Source organism: Plodia interpunctella, chromosome 5, assembly GCF_027563975.2.
Source record: "Plodia interpunctella isolate USDA-ARS_2022_Savannah chromosome 5, ilPloInte3.2, whole genome shotgun sequence".
In the NCBI taxonomy this organism is placed as follows: domain Eukaryota; kingdom Metazoa; phylum Arthropoda; class Insecta; order Lepidoptera; family Pyralidae; genus Plodia; species Plodia interpunctella.
In genome coordinates this window covers 6365223-6384978 of record NC_071298.1, presented here as the reverse complement: position 1 = coordinate 6384978, position 19756 = coordinate 6365223, and the positions used below count along the sequence as shown (strand labels likewise).

Genomic DNA, 19756 nt, shown 5'->3' with positions numbered 1-19756 from the left:
AAATATTCAGTTTCAGCATATGTCAAGAATGATTTTATAATATGTTTGGCTCTTTTGACTATTAGGGTTTTAATATTTTATTATATACTAAAGCTAACATAGATTCTTGCATATGTTGGGAAAAGGTAGTTCTTACTTTGGGTAAATCAACTTTAAATATTCTGCGTTGAAGAAGTTGGGAATAATCATCGGATCTGAGAGTCATCACATCGCTTTTTAAGTGCAGTTTTAAGTATATAGAGTTGCGGCGAACATTTAAGACTGCTGATTCAGTAAAGAGTTGTGTTGTTGGTAACGGAAAGGTTTTTTAAAAATTACTTTTAATATTGATCGTTGGGCAGTTTCAATTTCAGACATTGCAGTAGTACCCACGCCTCCCCTGAGAAACACTGATGCAATAACTGATTATAGATTCACATAAAGCCGTATATACCAATTTCACAATTTTTTTTGCACTGTTACGTAGCATCTTCATTGTGTAAATTAGTTTTCTAATTCTTTTTGATAGTACTGAAATATGTGGTTTAAATGAGAGTTTATTGTCAATCAAAATGCCTAAATATTTAACAGAATCAACTTTCTGCAGAGTATGGGTACATGTGCATTGGGAAGGATTGCAAAAAAACTGAGTGAATACATAAGTTCAGGGAAGAAATTGGGGCTGATGTGGCGATTTTGTGAAAGGAAACATAATTAGATTTAGTGATATTGAGAGACAACAGGTTTTAATGTAACCATTGAGCTAATAGCCTCAAACCATTGTCGGCTGAAGAAAATACAGATTCCCAGGAGTGGCCATGGAAAATAACCGCTGTATCATCGGCATAACAAATAATATTGGCCTTTTGGAGAGGTAAACTGTGTATGTTATTTATGTAAATAATAAAAAGCGTCGGACCGAGGACACTCCCTTGGGGTACACCAAATTCAATTGGAAGAGGACTACTGATACTGTTTCCAACCCTTAACATTTGGCTTCTATTTGTTAGATAACTCTCAAACCATTTTAGTGGAAGGCCTCTGATACCGAAGTATTCAAGTTTTTTTAGTAGAATGGGAATCGCAACAGTAGCAAACGCTTTGGTAAGATCGAGAAAGGCGCCAATACTTTTCATATTATTGTCCAATAATGAAGTGACATGGTTAATAAGCAGACTAACGGCATCTTCAGTTGATTTTCCAGTAGTGAATCCAAATTGGTTTTTATATATAAAATTGTGTGCGTCTAAAAATGAAGCGTTTTCGGGTTCAGTTCGCTCGCGATACGCTACACCTGTACCTAAAATGAATGAACTCGTTTGATCAGTTGCGCGGTGACCTGTGACCCGCGAGTGCGTATGCGACCGAGTCAATCATACAACAGAACCCAAATCCATTGATTCACGAGGTATAGTTTCAAAGTGATATCTGAATGACCGAATCATTTAGACTCGATCACTACGCTTACGGGTCGTGAATAACCCGGGTTACAATAAATGATCGATTGACCAGGTCTAAATCTAATACTGAGTTTAAACTCAACACTAGTACCTAGTGTAGTGAAGTGACAGTGACAAATGTGATAGCCAATCAAATGTTTGTTCATTCCTCTTAACTGTCCCACTGCGCACAAAAAAAATGTGTTTTGTTTTTTCGTATGAAAAAGAAAAGATTATAGCTGGTAGCTGGTATTTTACATTTGAATAATAATTTTATAAAATCAACACTACATATATATATATATATATATATGTTAAAAGAATGGGAATCTGGAATCTTCTATTAGCATTTTAGTATTATTTTCAGGTTATGTTTGTGATTGTGATCTTTTTCTCTTGTAAAAGGCATTCACTTCACTACCTCTAAATCTGTAAAATCGTGAATTTATAATTACCTACGTAGGTACGTATTATAGTAGGTACTATATTCGCGAAGTGTGTTTTTGTTAATATCATGTTATTAGGTTGAACTGTTGAATAAGAGAGAATGCAAGTGGCAATGAAGGCGCGTGGATTTTTCAAATTGTATCAACAAGCTCTTGTACGCAGGCCGTACTTGATGCAAGGATTACAAAGTGGCATACTTATGGGCGCGGGAGATCTGATATCTCAAACTGTGATTGAAAAGAAATCTACAGATATAAACTATAAACGGACATTACAGTTCACATCCATTGGAATGTTTGTTGGAGTAAGTGATTTAAAAATTTATTTTCTAATAATATAGCAGAGACCATATAGAGATATTGATTAACAGAATGCCTCTTGAGATGTGAATCTTCCCAGTTTTCTGTCAATCTATGGTAATATCTGTTAATTTTATATAAAATGTATGTAACCTAATGGAATTTCAAGTAAATTTTGGATCAATATTTATATAATGAAAATGATATAAAATAAATCTCACCTCAGTCTTTCACAATGATTAATTTTGCCCACAACTACTATTATTGTTTGTACATTGTTTTAGGGTCCAGCATTACATGTATGGTATGGAGTGTTGCATCGATATATTGGCTCTGCTGGGAAATCTGTTGCGATAAAAAAAGTATTTGTTGATCAGTGTGTATTTGCACCTGTATTTCTCTTCATCTTATTATCTGCTGTTGGTACTCTGCAAGGGAAAACACTGGAACATGTGGAAAAAGATATTCGAACAAATTATTTAGATGTACTCAAAACAAATTACTTCATTTGGCCATGGGTACAACTAGCAAATTTTTATTATGTACCACTTCAATATCAAGTGCTTATAGTTCAAACAGTTGCTCTGTTTTGGAACACATATCTTTCTTGGAAAACTAATAAGGATAAGTTGTAATTTTATTGCAATAAAGACCCTGGGCACTGATGCTTTATGACTAAGGCTTTAAGCTAAGCTCAGATGAGGGAGATTTTGTCTCTATAGTAATTTGTTTTATATAATTTTATATTATATAAAACAAATTGTATACATAAGTAGAAATATTAGGTTATTTAAAGAGCATTTTTTAATTTTTTGGCCAAATACCTTGACAGACTGTACCTGTCTATATACTTTGTGTTGCAATAACAAATTGAAATAATTAACTATCTAGACTTTATTAAATTTTACAGTTGACACTGTTACGGATAACATTTTTAGTTCAATTTTGTCATATTTGGTATAATTTGTTAAACTTTGTAAAGGTTTCATGGCATGCCTGTTATTTTAAAAATACTTTGTTTATTAATTTGCTTCTGAAACTCAAATTTTTGTCTACTTTGTAATAAGAATGTTACATTTACCTACTAACACGTGTTAATTAAAAAATTAAAGGAGCAATTTAAGCAAAATTTCATTATGGTGTTATAGTGCAAACAATATTTGCATTGTATCTGTAAATACATTGTTAGGGGGCATTTAATATTATGTAGAAAGTATTTTCTAGTCTGAAGTTCAAATAGCAAATTTTTAAAGTGTTTTCACTTGTGTCATGGTACCCAAAATAAAGGATTTTTAAAAGTTTAACAATTTATTTTAATTATAGTCCAAATATGTTTAATCCTTATCGACATAAAACCGTGAGTTGGTTGCTTCATGAAAGCAATATGTGGTAAAAATAATATGTAAATTAATACAAGAATAAAAGGAATTGCTCAAAATGAAATAGTTATATTAATTTCTTGGTCTCACATTCTATTTTACAAACATAATATGTTATTATCCATTGCCTTCATCACCTGATTGTAACAGTAAAATAAAAACCGCCATTTTGTAATAGATTTAGCAATGTGATTAACTAAACATTACAATATCACAATTACTTTGACATTTTCTTGTCTATTGCTAGATTTATTAAAACAAACGGTTTTTAGAAATTACATGACTTGGTGATACAATAATTTTGTCTTTACAATTGTAGCATTGACTAACATCGCCCTTTACTATCTGCCTGTATCATTTCTTCTCATTGCATGATAATACTGCAGGAATTTGTCTCTCTTGCCCCATATATGTGTACTACCCCAATGGCACCAGGCTCTGAAAGATATGATAATAATGATAAATAAATATAAATAGAGATCCAACTAACTTTTTTATGTGTCCCGATCCAGGCTAAAGGCCTCGCCTTCCTTTTTTCACAAATCATCGAAGTCACCTTGCCATGGCCGCAGGAACCATCAATATAGTTTCGTTTTCATATATTTAGTGGTTTGACTCTGCCTCTACGCCCTTCTGGCACCCTGGTTGACCAGTCGGGCCCATCTCTCTGGCGGCATACCGTAAACATGCCGCCAGAGAGCTGGGCCCGACTGGACCAGCCCAATCTCTTTAGCTAGGCGACTTGCCGCCTACGTATACTATTCGAGTTTTGGACCCCAGTTCAATAGGGCGTTCCTGCAATGTTAAAACGCCAGATTGTCGTGGCAAAGCAACTTGCAATGTAGGTATATAATATGATGTTTGTACACATCAATCGTCAATGGACGGACACATTGACTTGCTTAAATCACGAAGCTTCTGTTCAAGATTCTATAACAGTACTTACATTCCAAATAAAGCACCCCCAAGATGAGCAGCATGATCAAAGAATTTCCAGCCGAGAAGGACTCCAGTCAAGTCCATACACATTATTGCTTTTATTGCCTGTAAACAAAAACATGTTTTATGGAAAGAGCGTATTAAGGGGAACAAACTTTATTATGGACCAGCTATCAGCTAAACTATATTATAGCTAAAATATGTTTATTAATTTTCGAAACGATATCGATACTATCGGACATCGCATTAATACAGTGTAAAATGAACATTCCACTAGAAGGCAGAAACTCGGACGCTAGCGCCATCACCACATTATCACCATGACCCTTCTATCAGTTTCTTTTATTACCAAAAACAAAAAATACATCTATACAATTTATGCTATACTAGAAAAAGGATTTTGAAAGTATTATAATAATTTCGGCAGAGTTATGGCAAAAGCCAGTGGTTAGCATATAAAAAAAATATTCACCGTTCCAGCTGCAAAAGTATACATTGGCAAAAAGATGATGCTCAGCCTGGTGTCAGGATACTGCACGCACACATACGACAGCACTGACATGATTGCTCCCGACTGAAAAATGTAGGTAATTTGCAACTATATCATATCAATTTAACATTATATAACTAGCGAACAGGCCCGGCAACAACTTTGAAAATAATTTGTTTAAATAATAGTGAAAACTGCTTTAAAATCAGTTACATGCAGGGTGATTTAAAAGAAAGCTTAGCAACAGCTGGACGCGGAGGGCGACTGTTTTATACAATACTAGCTGCGCCCCAGAAGCGCCTTCTTTCCCGTGGGAATTCGGAATAAAGTCCCATATGTGTTATTCCAGTTTATATTCTACCCTTATAGGTACCGAATTTCATAACAATCCGTCCAGTAGGTTTTGTGTGAAGAGTAATAAACATACCTCACAAACTTTTAGTATCATTTATTATATGTACCATTATAATTTTAGAAAATTCAAAGAACACAACATAGGTAAAGGTCTTGTGTTCTTTCGTTTTCTATTATACATTCAATTATTTTCTAATATACTTATAGGCTTTGTTTGGCCAAGTCAAAGATACATACTGCTCCGAGACTAAGGCCAGGCTGATTGGCGACCACCTTGTAGAGGAAGCTGGCAAAACTGCTGATAACACCAGCACTCAAATACATGGCGACGAACTGTTCACTGCCTAATGAGGCCACAGCGGCTAGGGACAAACATAATTATTTGTTTAAGACTAAGTTTGTCAGAGGCACAAGCTACTTAATTACTGGTTAGTGCTTTTTGCACTAACCAATTCAATGACAAGATAGTTCATTGTATTTCTATATTTGATAAGGAATAACATAAATAATTTGATTACCTGGCATAAAACTGTAGAGGACATACATGTTAGCCATTAAATGAAGAGGCGAATAATGACTGAATGTGGACAGGATCATTGGTAGACAAATTGCACCTATAAAACAAATTATTTTCACTTTCATATTATTCAGATGGTCAAAATCAGAAAAGCTGGTCAGACAAAGACTGCATATTTAATTGTATTACCAATCTAAATCAAATTATTTGGTTTTTATTGTAGAAGTAATTGACGCATTTTAGCAGGTATTTTTAGGCAGGAAAGAGACAAATTCGTTATGAAAATAAAGAAACACAAACAATTATTCTTACTGCCTGATGGATTAGAGCAGAAGTACTTGACCATGTAAGGCTGAAGGGCTCGCACTCGCCACGCACCGAACACGAGGACATTAGCTGCAAGTATCGGGTAGAACACCTTTTCACTTTCCTTTAGTGATCGCCACCATTTCTGGACAGGACCAGGCTCTGGTTTCTGCTTAAATATTAATAATACACGTAAAATTGTAGGTTAACTTTATTGCCATTGTTAATACAGTATCACTGCAAATACTCAAAACTGTGCCTATAGGTGTGTAAGTAAGCCTCTTTGTAATCAAGATTGATTTAATTTTTGCATTTTATATTCATAATAGAGTACTAATATTGCAAGTATAATAAAAATAAAGATTTAAGGGTGATGTCCCATACTTTTTCATTTTTATTATAGTTAACTTTGACTTTGACGACCTCGGTGGCGCAGCGGTAAAGTTCTTGCCACTGAACCGAGAGGTCCCGGGTTCGATCCCCGGTCGGGTCATGATGGAAAATGATCTTTTTCTGATTGGCCCGGGTCTTGGATGTCTATTTATATATGTATCTATTTATAAAATATAGTATCGTTGAGTTAGTATCCCATAACACAAGTCTCGAACTTACTTTGGGGCTAGCTCAATCTGTGTGATTTGTCCTAATATATTAAATATTATTATTAACTTTTACCATAAAATCATCTTAATGAGTAATTTAATATCCAGTATTATCTTACAAACTGTGCCAAAATTTTTTTCTGTTGAGCATTCAGCCAGGAGCCTGGTCTCCTGAGTAGAGTGGTTGAGTGTGCACGGAGAGTCTCATATTCCCAAATAACACAGCCAAGTACACTTGCTGCAGATACCTGAAAATTAATAGAAATTAAAACAATTGGAAACCCAATCTATAATATATTAGCTGATTAACAAGTACCCTATGTGTTATTCCAGGTTATATTCTACCTGTGTACCTAATGACATAACAATCGGTCTAGTAGATTTTGCATGAAAGAGAAACAAACAAACATATCATACACACATCCTCACAAATTTTCACATTAATATTATTAGTAGGAAGTAGGGTTTTTAATAGAAGTAAAGTTTTTGTATAGCAATGATATGAAGTGAATGTGATAAAGATTAATGTTTCTTTCATGTAAAAATTTATTTATGATTATAATTGGTACTTGAGTAGAATACAACCTGGAATAGTTAGTACATATTAACAGTACTATTTTAAAATAAAACTATGTTGAAAGATGTAACCCATAAAATAAGACTTATTTAGATAAGAGAAAAAAGATAAAAGTGAAACTTATCTCACCTACATTTTTATGAAAATAAATAATATTAATTTGAATTTTGTAAATTACAAGTGGGTACAATTTGTTTGTTTTGTTTTTTAATAATGACATGCTGGTGTTGAATAATTATTAAACATAATTACCCCTATTGTAAACACAAATGGTCTTAGTAGTCCTTTTATTTGGAGAGGTCCTGATTCTATTTGAATACTTTCCAATGGGTCAGGTTCGGTAATAGGTCGTCCACCGCGACGTGAAGAGTTGAAAGCATTGCGAGTTTGAATCCGACCATAGCCGACAGGATTACGGCTCTGTTGTAGCAGTAATGCTCTGCTATAATAAAATACTAACATTTGTAGCATGGATTTGTAGTATGAAATAGTTTTATAAATAAAAAATAAGGTTACGACGACAGTAGAAAATGTAAACATACCAATTACTCGTTATTTCGGCAGCAGACCAAATGTTTCTGAAGAACATGTTGTGTTTAAAGAAATTAACACTTTATCTATTTTGTATCCACATTACACAAATATCTTCATTTCTGTTTCTATATATTTTATTGAAAAGATGTAAAATTTTAGGAAAAGAAATTCTATCTGACGTTACTATTTTTATTTTTCCGTACTGACACTACTGTTTGACTTTTTTTTTAAAGATAGGCCAATAGGGCATATTGCGCAAAGCTCAGCGCAGATGGCACTACTAGTACAACTAAGGTACACAAACATTGCAATGGTGGCAAAAAGCACCAATTTTGAATATTGTTGCAGATTTACGACCAAAAATACCTTCTACGCAATCGTGGTGCGAGTTTAAAGGAAAAAAGAAGGATTTAGTGAATTATCCTGAAAATAATAACACTATTTTAGTTTATGTTCTGCATTATTTGGTCAACTGTGGTCATAAACTGATATAAAATTGATTTTGACTGAAGATCTTACCTGTATGAGGTCCATATTTTAATAAGTCTTCACGTGTGAAGTGTTCCGAGCTTTTTCCGTTTACTGGCTCAAAAATTTTACAGCGTGAGACGTATCCCATAGTTTCCAAAGTTTTTTATCTTATGGAAAACGATTTTTCCCAATATTTCCGCACCCGAATATACTACAGTGTTGTATATTTTCACAAACGAATGCTTGCATAATGAAATGATTAATAAAGTACTCTAAAATAAACGTTTTAATCGACATAGCAAAAGGCGTCAAAGCTTTTGTATACCTAACGTACAGTTCTGTACTCTGGCGGGATAAATGTGCAGTAATACTCTCTATTCAAAGCAAGCGCTCAATCTCTAGTCGGGGCCCTTTCAAATCTCTGAACCTTTATAGGTTCAAACACCATTTATCTAGTTTTTTTATAAGACCATTGTTTAGCTTGCTAGTAGTTGTTTTATAAAACTTCTTTTATATAAGGTCTTGCACGTAGATAATCACAGTTGTATATAGTCGTTTTACAAAGTCGTATTACAAAGACAAGAATGAGTTTTAATATATGACTTTAATTACTCTGTACAGTAGTAATGTAAATTATATGAATGATTGATTTCGGAAATGATTCCTTTCTCAAGAAAATTGACGTATTGTAATGACCGCGCAGCCGCAGTGGTCGAAACGCTCTGCGAACCATCCTTTTACGGTATGATGATCCCCGCGGCTCACTCAAAACGGTCACTAGTACTATCTCCAACTACCTATCTAGATTCCTAATACAAGGAAATACACTTGTGAAAGTGTGTATATAAGATATTAGTATTACTTAGTTATGATTTTTTTCTCATCTTCGGGTGTTCCCAGTAATATTCGTTATTTGTCGCAAAGCCCGGGGTCGGTCTGCGATCAATTTTAAGTAGGTACTACCTAATATTATAAATGCGAAAGTTTGTGAAGATGTAAGTATGTGTGTATGTGTGTTTATTATTTATTTCACACAAAATCTACTAGTCGGATTGTTATGGAGTTTAGCACACGGGTAGAATATAATCTGGAATAACACGTGCTTTTTATCCTGCAATTCCCATGGGGGTTCCCGGGGCGTAGCTATATCATATATCTTTAAAGATGGTTGTAATTTTACTATCGGAGGCCTATCTGACGTCTACCCTACTTGGGAATGCCTATTAGCTGCCTGGGCTTTGCTATATGTGTCAATTTGTTTCCCTAGACAGACACCTCGTATGACATACACAAAAGGATACAGAGTAGCCTAGTGACGATTACTCGCTTTGTTAGCCATGCGGCGATTTCGGGAAAGAGACGGAAATGTGTAAATTAAAGAAGTCGATATTGATTTGAAAACAAAAATTTGTCAAATGCGAGTTGACTCACGCATTGAAGGTTCCGTAATATTAATTTTATTTATCGCAAGGAAAAACCAGCAATGTACTTTGAAATCGCCAAAGTTTGACGATGGTGTGTAACCGGCGTAAATTTACCCCTAATTGAATCAATAAAAATTCAAAAGTCAAAAACGATTATAAAACACAACCTATATTAGACCTCGAAATATAGACCTAGGTAGGTACTTATACCGTGTACCTTGAGTCCGCTTTCCTCTTTCTTACTTTTTGTTCTGCACTTTGCATGATCTACGGTGACTAGCAAATAGAGAATGCCATTTGATAGCGCTATATTCATAAAAAATGTAATGGGCACACATAGTTATATGTATCCCCATTTATAGCTATTTAAAGTTGGTTTTTATTAAAACGCAGTGGCTATAATATTCAAATTATCAGTTTCCGCTTCAACTTCATTCTTATGAAGCCGGTTATTTATCCAAGTAATTTGGGAGGGGTTCTTTCGCAAACGAACAAACATTTTTATTGTGCTCCTTATACAATGCGAGGGTTGCAGGAGCGGGGTACCTATTGCGCCTTGCGCATGCTCTATTCAGACGGCTTCTTTGCCTTGACGGTGGTGACCCTCAACAACTTCAGTATACAGCTGAACACTCAGGGGAAAGAGACCTTGTGATTTTATAAGATCCGTTAAATTAGGACCATAAAATCCTATCATTTCTCTAGGTGAGTAGACTCATAGAAATTTTGCCATGAAGTGTTAAGTTTACAAGTGATCTCGGTAAAACGGAGAGTAGGTATTATTAGAAATTATAATAATGAGGTATAAAAATACACAGCCGAGTGACTAAATAAGAGGCACACATGACGCAAGTGTCGTTAACGTTAAGGTTGAGGAATTTTACTTGACATTTATCCAGTATACCTACCTGACTGTCGTATAAGTATATTTAGGAAGTCTCGATTTTTACCGCGAAACTTTAGCTAATGGCGGTAGGAAATCAATAGGTATTTTGAATACCATGTGGCCCGGCTATTTAGATACATTTGTTAATTTTGTTTTTTGAATGGATTCTTATAAGAATATTTTATTATTAATTATTATTTTTCCATTACAGAAAACATGAAGCCAAAAATATCGAAACCACAACACCTATTCGAAATATTAACTAAACATCAAACATTGTGACGCACAAGTAATTCGAGAATTCCAATTATTTATTAATAACTAAAATTGTAACAATATTCATTTGGGAATTCGAATTATTTAAGTTTAGATACATACTATTTACTCGTCCTTCAACTTTATTGTTACTTATTTTTATATGGTGCGGAAAGTACCGTGTATTCTACAGATGAAAATAAGTTGTTGATACCAAGTGTTGAGAATAAGCGAAGCTTAACTAGATAAATTAGTGTAGGTAATTTTGCAAAAACAAGAGAATCTTGGATAGGTGCTATATAACTAATTTTGAAATTTTAATTATTGGTACTATTACAAAAATGGGTGTGTAAAATAATTTGAAATGGAACCATACCCTGACGACTTGTTCTGGCTGGTGGTGTGTGGGTTTGTGGTGGCTTTCATCTTGGCGTTTGGCATCGGAGCGAATGATGTCGCCAACTCTTTTGGAACCAGCGTGGGATCTAAAGTATTGACGCTGACTCAAGCGTGCATCCTCGCCACGATATTTGAGATAGCTGGAGCTGTTTTAATTGGTAAGTGATTGTAATTTCTTTTTTGACGAAAATTAATATTTGTGTTCAATTTGTTTCGAGGTATTTTGAGACGCACTGTGAAAATTTATCACTAAGGTAGGTACAACGTTGTGTAAGTAGTGAATATAACTAAGTACCTAGCTGTATAGAACATAAAAGAAGTAAGTATACTTTTGTTCAAACCTAATCTTTGTAATTTTACCCGTCGAAGTTACTATACCTACTGTTACTTGAGTACTTACTTGATTTGATTCGTTCGTCTACATTGGTATCATATTTTAAGCCAGCATAATTTAAAGGTTTATTGTTCCAATAAAAAATAACTTAATAATTAAACTAATTTTTAGGCTACAAGGTGTCGGACACAATGCGCAAGGGTATCTTAGACGTGTCTCTATATGAGAACGAAGAGCGTTTGCTAGCCGCCGGTTGCCTGGCAGCACTGATTGCAGGGGCAGCCTGGCTACTGGTCGCGACCGCGCTGCGGCTCCCGGTCTCCGGGACACACTCCGTGGTGGGCGCCACAGTAGGATTCACCTTGGCTGCTAAAGGTGTCCAAGGAGTACGCTGGTCAACGCTCGGTGCTATTGGTAAAAGCTTTTTTGTTAAATTCAACAATCTCTCACCAATCTGAGCGTTGCTCGGTTCTTCTTTGTTCAACTTAATAATAACCGTCCGAATACAGGTAGTTAAAGTATGATTGTTTTTTTCAGTGATCTCGTGGTTCTTGTCGCCGGTAATGAGTGGGGCGACATCGGCAGGTATATATTGGTACGTGCACAAGTTCGTACTCCAAGTGAAGGAGCCGCTGGCGAAAGGACTCAAGATGCTGCCGTATTTCTATGCCAGCACCGTCACGGTCAATGTCTTGAGTGTCCTTCTCGATGGTCCCAAGTGTGAGTTCGTTTGTTTTGTTTTACAGAATACGTCAATAAAAAGTTGAGAAACTTGTGATGACTAACTAGATATATTTCATGATTTCAGTGTTATCAATGGACAGTATCCCGCCATGGCTAGTGTTCTTGGTGTCTTGGATCATTGGCACACTAGTGGCAGTGGCAGTCAAAGTCTTTCTCGTCCCTTACTACAGTCGCAGGGTCATAGCGCCTCCGGTCAATTTCACTTTAGGTGTATCTAACGGTAAGTTAATATTGCGCTAGTTTTTTTTCGGGACAAAATAACCGTTGTTGTTATCCACTAACATATATATTTGGGTTTAGCTACATAAACCTAACTACTAAGTAAACTAGTTATATCGAAAAATTCCAGTTTTTCCATTATTTTTTTGGTAGAAACAACGCCAGCTCATACACCAACACATTCACATAAGCAGCAACGGCCTACCTCACTGTTGTCCGAGGATGGGAAGGTTCTAGAAGCGATAGCAGAAACAGCAGAAATGGTCACCCTGAGCGAAGCCGACAAGATATCTGTTGGCGTCAGGGAGATGAACGCCAGGAACCGAGCACTCCTCGCTACCATGGATGACTGCAGTATTCTCTCACGCAGCCTCAGTCCACCAAACAAATCTAGATTGCAACTGATAGACGCTGATCCTCAGATAAACACCCTTAAATATATCGATGAAACGTGGAGCTGTAATAAAAGTTTAGACTCAGCACACATGGCTGGTATGGGGGAAAGCTACGATTCTAGAAATGGGTTCTTGGGTGACTCTTGTGATACGATCGCGCGCATGGAGTTTGATAAGTTGGCAGCGACGAGAATTTTAACAACTACTGTGGATTTCGACAGTCCTCCTTCTAGGCTGGATAAGGTAAGCTCCTTTACGAAAAAGATATATTTTTGAGAATTTTTTTTAAATTACTGTGCTATATGTATATTATTTTTAAAACCTTTATTTTTCCTTTCTTTTTATATTCACCTTTCTAGCGATAATAGCCATTTACACTAATATTTGTATTCATTTTACCACTTGGTAAACGACTTTGACGGTACCTTAGACAGTTGATTGCTCTGAAGATGGTACTCATATTGTCGCAACCGTTTCGGGCACTAAACAACCATCATCGAACTTCAGGCACCAGAGAGCAGTGCGTGGAACATAGAGCTGGACGGCCCGAGTCGGCTGCCCGCCATCACACCGAACTCGAGCGCGGCGCCGCTGCTGCGGACGGCAAGTCCGCCGCCCCCCGCACCCTCCGAGCCCCCCACAGACACCCTGCGCCTCTTCTCCTTCCTACAAGTAATAACTGCCGCCTTTGGCGCCTTCGCACACGGAGGTAACGACGTCAGGTATGTGTATGTCATTTTTATTTATTTACTCTACCACCATTAATCATTATATCATAAGTTGATGGCCTTCTTGGTCTTCCTCTACTCTTTTTTCTTATTTGTAATACTTTTTTTAAATGTCTTATACTTAGTAAGAAAAAGAAAAGTTATTTTTCATTTTGACTAGCGGCCCGGTGAAAGAGAAACAAACATACTTACACACTACTTCCTCACAATTTTTCGCATTTATAATATTAGTAGGATATTTATTCAAAAGACATCAATGCGTTGAAATATAGGTACTTATTATTTTTACAAGCTTTTATTTATCTTTGCAATGTAACAAGTATGTCGCTACATGTATCTAACCAATTGAGCTGTAATTTTGTATACACGTTTAGTTTGAGAATAATCTCACCCATAATATAATTTACCAGGACAAAAATCATGTTTCAGTAACGCCATAGGCCCTCTGGTGGCGTTGTGGCTGCTGTACTCCGAGGGGGAAGCGCACGCTAAAGCTGAAACTCCACTGGCCATCCTGGTGTTCGGCGGAGTGGGCATCGCGCTAGGCCTGTGGTTGTGGGGGCGCCGCGTCATCCGCACCGTGGGGGAAGACCTTACCAGCATCACACCCGACACGTATGTCTTCCCACCAATACACACTGTGATTATAATAAAACATCTAAAATTACTATGACTAAGTAAACATGGCATTTATATTATTTTATTCCTATTTTTCCTGTTTATGATTACAGAGGGTTCACAATAGAGATAGGGTCAGCATTGACAGTTCTGGTGGCCAGCAAGGCGGGGCTGCCGGTGTCCACCACGCACTGCAAGGTGGGCTCCGTGGTCTGCGTCGGCTACTTCTCTAAGAAGCCCGTCGATTGGAGCCTCTTCAGGTAATCAGTGGAATTGCTGGTAGCAATAAAGTGGAGCTGCCGGTCAAACACCCAGTGTTGTCCATCATTAGGTAGGAGACAGCGCCCTAATTTAATTTTCTTCACTTTCTTGACAGACTGTGAAATTAAAATCAAAATCAAAATCAAATCATTTATTCAGAAATTAGGCCTTCACAGGTACTTTTAAGCAGATTTTGAATTAAATGATGTTTACCAAAGCTACAAACTACTAGCATTTCGGAACGACCACTGCTGAGAAGAAATGCCGAAAGAAACTCATTTGAACAGTGTTGGTCCCTATTATGCCATTTTTTAAATATACATTTATGTATAATTTTTTATCAGTAATATAACAATGTCACGGTCAAAAGGTATACTGAAACATATTATGATTGTGATCAAGTGCTGATGAAAGGAATATATATATATATATATAATTAACCAAACAAAAAACTTTTAATAGATGATGGACCCGATCCAGTGTGCATGACATACTTGATCTCCATAATCTAACATAATAGATACTTATGTTACTTTCAGACACTTGAAGATCACAAATCACGTATATGTTTTACAAGTAAATGTCAAAATATATGTAGTAAACATGTCAAGAAAATATATAAATAATAATAAAAAAGTAAGATCAAGTGTGAGAGGTGGAAGTTTTAGGAATGGTCCAAGGTTTTTTATCATTTAAATAGTCGCTAATTGTGTAATAAGCATTAGCTATTCAAGCATTTTTAATATATGATTTAAATTTTGCCATTGGCAAGTTAATAGCCTCTACAGGGAGTTTATTGAACAATTTTACACTTTGACCCATGAAAGACCGCCTTACCTTTTTAAGTCGGAATCTGTTCATACAAAGTTTATGCCTATTACGAGTGTTTAATCACTCAATGTTTTATCCAGGTGTAAGTTAGATTTAACAAAAATAAGTACGTCGAAGATGTACTGAGATGCAAAAGATCATAATATTTATCGATTTGAATAAATCTCGCAAGGAATCCCGTGGCTTAAGCCCATAAATAAAACGAATTACTCGTTTCTGTAAAACAAAAATTTTTCCTATATCAGCTGCATTACCCCATTACAATAATCCGTAAGACATTATGCTATGAAAGTAGCTGTAATACACAAGCCTAGCCTGTTTCGATGTTTCTACACTGTCTGATCCTTCTCACTGCAAAAGTTGCCGAACTAAGTTTTTTGGCCGTGATTTCATCAATCAAATCAATTACAATCGAATTTTATCTCCGAGTATCTATAGTATAGTAAGTTCTAATCAGCTGTTTAAGTGTTAAGCAGTCGTTTAAAAAGTCGGTGAACTCGGCCCTAAGTTTAAATTATATTACAAAACTATACGGTTCTATTACATACCTACTAGTTGTTCGCCTCGAACTTGACCTCGCGAACACATTACATTTTGGTGAGGTTTTACAAAATTGTGAATATTTCAAAAACGACTGAGCCGATTTTGATGCCCCACAATCCTAAAAATTCTATTGGCATATCCTACACACCTTTTAAATTTCATTAAAATCGGACCAACAACGGTTCAAAAAAAGTTATCGCGTTACAAACAAACTAACAAACATACATACATACATAAAAATGTATGCGTATAATGAATTCATAAACGTGTTTACACTTCCAGGAACATAATCTTCGCGTGGGTTGTGACGGTGCCGGCCGTGGCGGGCATCGCGGCGCTCTCGATGATAGCACTGGAAGCTTTTGTTGTTTAATGAATATTTCTTTGTATACATATACTTACTTATATGTTACGAACTTATATATATGTATATATGTTACCGTTAGAATGCATAATACGTTAATGTGCACATTAACTATGAAATCTGCAGATAAGTACTCTGATACGATTTGTTAGTGTAAGCGTGAAGTGTAAAAATTTGAAATGAAAAAATTTGAAATGCTCTTATAAAGTTTGCACAGTAACCAGATGTACCATTCAAATCGTTAAATTAGAGGAGACAGTGAGCGAAATACTTTTGTTTCGCTCACCCGCTCCTCCCGCGCTAACAGCTTACGTACCTACCCAGTTACGTACCTATAGTGAGCTGTTCACGCGTAAAATGGTTCATCATGTGTAAATTTATATCTAATTACCCGTCTTAAAATTTTTATTAAATATTTAATTTTTTACAACTAATTCAAATTATTTTATTCCAACAAGAACCTGTTTTATGGAATTTACCGTATGCATGGTCGTTAGTCTCCAGATTACCTAGGAAGTCTGCAGATTATCTAGTTAATGTAGGAACTCAATTATTTTTTCCACTTTAACTGACTCACAGATAATCTGCAGAATACCTCATTAATCTGGACTCTGATTACGCAAATCAACGGTAACATATAGGTATATACATCTCCATGCCCATAAACAGATGAGTTTGTAGGTATTTATGGGCTTACAAGAAAATCCATGCAGATTAAGTAAAAGCCTAGCTATAGATGCCTAGAGGTATAAGCTTGTTCATATTTTTTTCCCTGCTTAAAAATCCAACAAACGGATTCACTATCCTTTGGTTTACAAATGAAATACCTACCTAACCTATCTTATTTGTGGACAACTTCTTTATTACCTACATTAAATACATAGGGTCCATGCATAGGTAATACTGTTTGTAATATTTACCTATATAGATTTTAGGAAATACGAGGGTACACTCTCTTCGACCCTCTACTCAGTTTCCAACTCGATGTAACATGGAATAGTTGTAGTTTGAGAACTTTTAAAATTAAATACACTCATTTGTGTGTATTGTGTGTATTTTTTACGAAATATTCCATAAGTCGGCTATACACTATACCCGACCCGAACTCAGACAGATGATGCGATCATGAACATTGCCGTTGATCTTTTATTCATCGCAATAAAAAACCAGCATTGTTTAGCATAATAGTGTATAGCCGGCATAACATAAATTGTATTTCCTGTAATTGAATTAGTTTCAATTTAAATTAGTTAAAACAAGTAAAGAAATGTTATTTAAAATGTAACAGATTTGTAGCAAAATGTTGTCAATTTTATCTACACTCTGGCCTACTAGCACGGCGATCAACTAGCTAGAATTTATAGACAATGTAGGGACTTAACCTACCTGATTTTAATTTTTTAAGGTTATGCATCGGTTAACAAATAATTTCATAAGTACAAAATATTCACCAGACGAATATTAATTGATTGAGATGTGTGTAATTGTAAAAAATCAAACTAAATGTTTAAAGCAAAAAGTATTCTGCAAAGAAAATTTCTACGTTTTAAATCGGTCTAAGAATTAAGGTTATGAAATATCACTTTTATTTGATCCGCACTTACAACACCGCCTCTGGTAATTTATTTTTATTCAACAATCTGTAATGAATGTGCTAAATAATTGTAAGTTCCGTAACTAGGTACAAAGGGGTAGTGATTCCGATTCCCTAGTCCTGTGCTAGGTCCTGTTCTATTTACTTATATACCTATGTATTATAAATTAGGAACCACTGTCTATTATTACTGCATAATTGTTAAAATAAAATTGTCAAAAGATCTTTCGGTTCTACTTATTTGCTTTAATTTAATAAAATCACGGATCAGTGGAGTTTTGCCGAATCCCGCGAAATATAAATGATTATGTGTGCAACTAACAAACCTACTTAGTATACAAAATAAAGTTTATAATCGAATTTTATCTAGGTATATGGTAATCACTTCTGGCACGCTAATAGACAGCTGTCCTCCATGCAAGATTTTCATGAGGTTGTAGTTAGACGTAAGAATCAATGAGTCAACCTTACGAGCACTTAATTTAGTGATTTTTTAGTTAAATCTAACCTGGCGCCATCATTGTGTGTGTGTGTGTGTGTGTGCGCGCGCGCGCGCGCGTTTGTGTGTGTGTGTGTGTGTGAGTGCACGCGCGCGCGTGTGCGTGTGTGCGTGTGCGTGTGTGCGTGTGTGCGTGTGTGCGTGTGCGCGTGTGTGTGTGTGCGTGTGCGTGTGTGTGTGTGTATGTTTTTAGTAGATCCATAAAAAAGTCCGCGACTCTATATATCTATATTTTATAATTAAGTAACTATAAGGCATTTTATATGCAAAAAGATAATGTAAATTAAAAGGTGCATTTTGACAATTATTACACAAGCATATTAATCCTTATGATTAAAAGTTATTTCATCATCAAGATAATTTCATGAGAAAAAAAAAGTGTCAAAAAAATTGTATTCGTGAGGTTTACGTTCGCGGCGAACGACTAGTAGATTTCATTCTAGTCTATGCGTAGGTATGTACTTTTTATCATAGTTGTTTTTAGTACTGGGCGGAATACAATGTCAGGGATTCCCCTAGGCACAGATTAAAGTACCCCTAAGTAGATATTACTTTCATTCTGCTGCATTCTTCGTCTTGTTGTTCTTGTTAAATTTAATAAATAATGTTTAGTGCTAATATTGTGTAAACATTTATCATCTTGTGTTTTGCCGGAGACGCAGATATTGTCGTCCAACTGCAATCTTTTTTGTGAGCTGGTAACATTCTGGCTTTATGGCATCACCGGACCTGCCCCACCCATTTCTTCGGGGACGCAGGACGAGGGACGGGCGGGAGCGCTTGCTTGGGCTGATTACTCACTCAATCAAGCAGCGTTGCCGGACTATCGATAGTTTGACTATCGATCGATAGTTGACCTCGAAAATCAGTCATACTCCACTGAATAGTCGATACTACCGATACTATGGACTATCTATCGACGCGATTCGATAGTTTTGGTTTAGACGTATATCTATACATATCGACGTATTTTCGACACTATCAACTGGAATTAAGACTATGGACACAGTGTTGTCAATCTAATAAACATTATAAATAAACTGTGAATGTAAAATGTTAAGAATGATATGAAAGGTGAACTATATAATTACAAGCTATTTGGCAATAGTATAGTAAAATCTTCGACTATCGATAGGGCAAAAGTATCGATACTATCGATCTTAAGCAATAGTATTAGTTATTTTTATCAATCGATACTATTGATTGTATCGATGATCTTAAACGATACTATCGATAGTATCGTCAAAGACCGATAGTATCGATAGGACTATCGATTGTATGACTGATTTCGACATCACGATATTATCGATAGACTCGCAACATTACTAC

At 35.7% G+C, this 19756-nt stretch overlaps 3 protein-coding genes across 7 annotated transcripts; 2 read left to right on the top strand and 1 right to left on the bottom strand.

Annotated features, from left to right (window-relative positions):
- The first annotated feature begins 1536 nt into the window (after positions 1–1536).
- On the top strand, positions 1537–3471 carry Mpv17 (Mitochondrial inner membrane protein MPV17). 2 transcript variants are annotated; one of them, XM_053745430.1, is made up of 3 exons: positions 1537–1660; positions 1943–2169; positions 2449–3471. In XM_053745430.1, the coding sequence occupies exons 2-3, from the start codon at positions 1966–1968 to the stop codon at positions 2797–2799; spliced, it is 555 nt and encodes a 184-aa protein (XP_053601405.1). In that variant the 5' UTR covers positions 1537–1660; positions 1943–1965; the 3' UTR covers positions 2800–3471. The 2 variants fall into 2 exon arrangements, with proteins under 2 accessions (XP_053601405.1, XP_053601404.1); XM_053745429.1 differs by having other exon boundaries at positions 1545–1667.
- Positions 3472–3596: 125 nt separating this feature from the next.
- rho-7 (rhomboid-7) lies at positions 3597–8071 on the bottom strand. Of its 4 annotated transcripts, none has more exons than XM_053745424.2 (9): positions 7871–8071; positions 7581–7770; positions 6871–6999; positions 6144–6321; positions 5845–5940; positions 5564–5688; positions 4955–5056; positions 4490–4587; positions 3597–3981 (listed from the first exon to the last, which is right to left on the bottom strand). In XM_053745424.2, the coding sequence occupies exons 1-9, from the start codon at positions 7915–7917 to the stop codon at positions 3885–3887; spliced, it is 1062 nt and encodes a 353-aa protein (XP_053601399.1). In that variant the 5' UTR covers positions 7918–8071; the 3' UTR covers positions 3597–3884. The 4 variants fall into 4 exon arrangements, with proteins under 4 accessions (XP_053601399.1, XP_053601400.1, XP_053601402.1 ...); XM_053745425.2 differs by having other exon boundaries at positions 6144–6318; XM_053745427.2 differs by having other exon boundaries at positions 6156–6321; positions 7871–8070.
- Positions 8072–10331: 2260 nt separating this feature from the next.
- Positions 10332–18152, top strand: NaPi-III (Na[+]-dependent inorganic phosphate cotransporter type III). Its single transcript, XM_053745866.2, has 10 exons — positions 10332–10462; positions 10855–11455; positions 11803–12045; positions 12169–12351; positions 12440–12595; positions 12748–13232; positions 13497–13711; positions 14147–14332; positions 14449–14595; positions 16253–18152. The coding sequence occupies exons 2-10, from the start codon at positions 11263–11265 to the stop codon at positions 16341–16343; spliced, it is 1899 nt and encodes a 632-aa protein (XP_053601841.1). The 5' UTR covers positions 10332–10462; positions 10855–11262; the 3' UTR covers positions 16344–18152.
- Positions 18153–19756: the final 1604 nt, after the last annotated feature.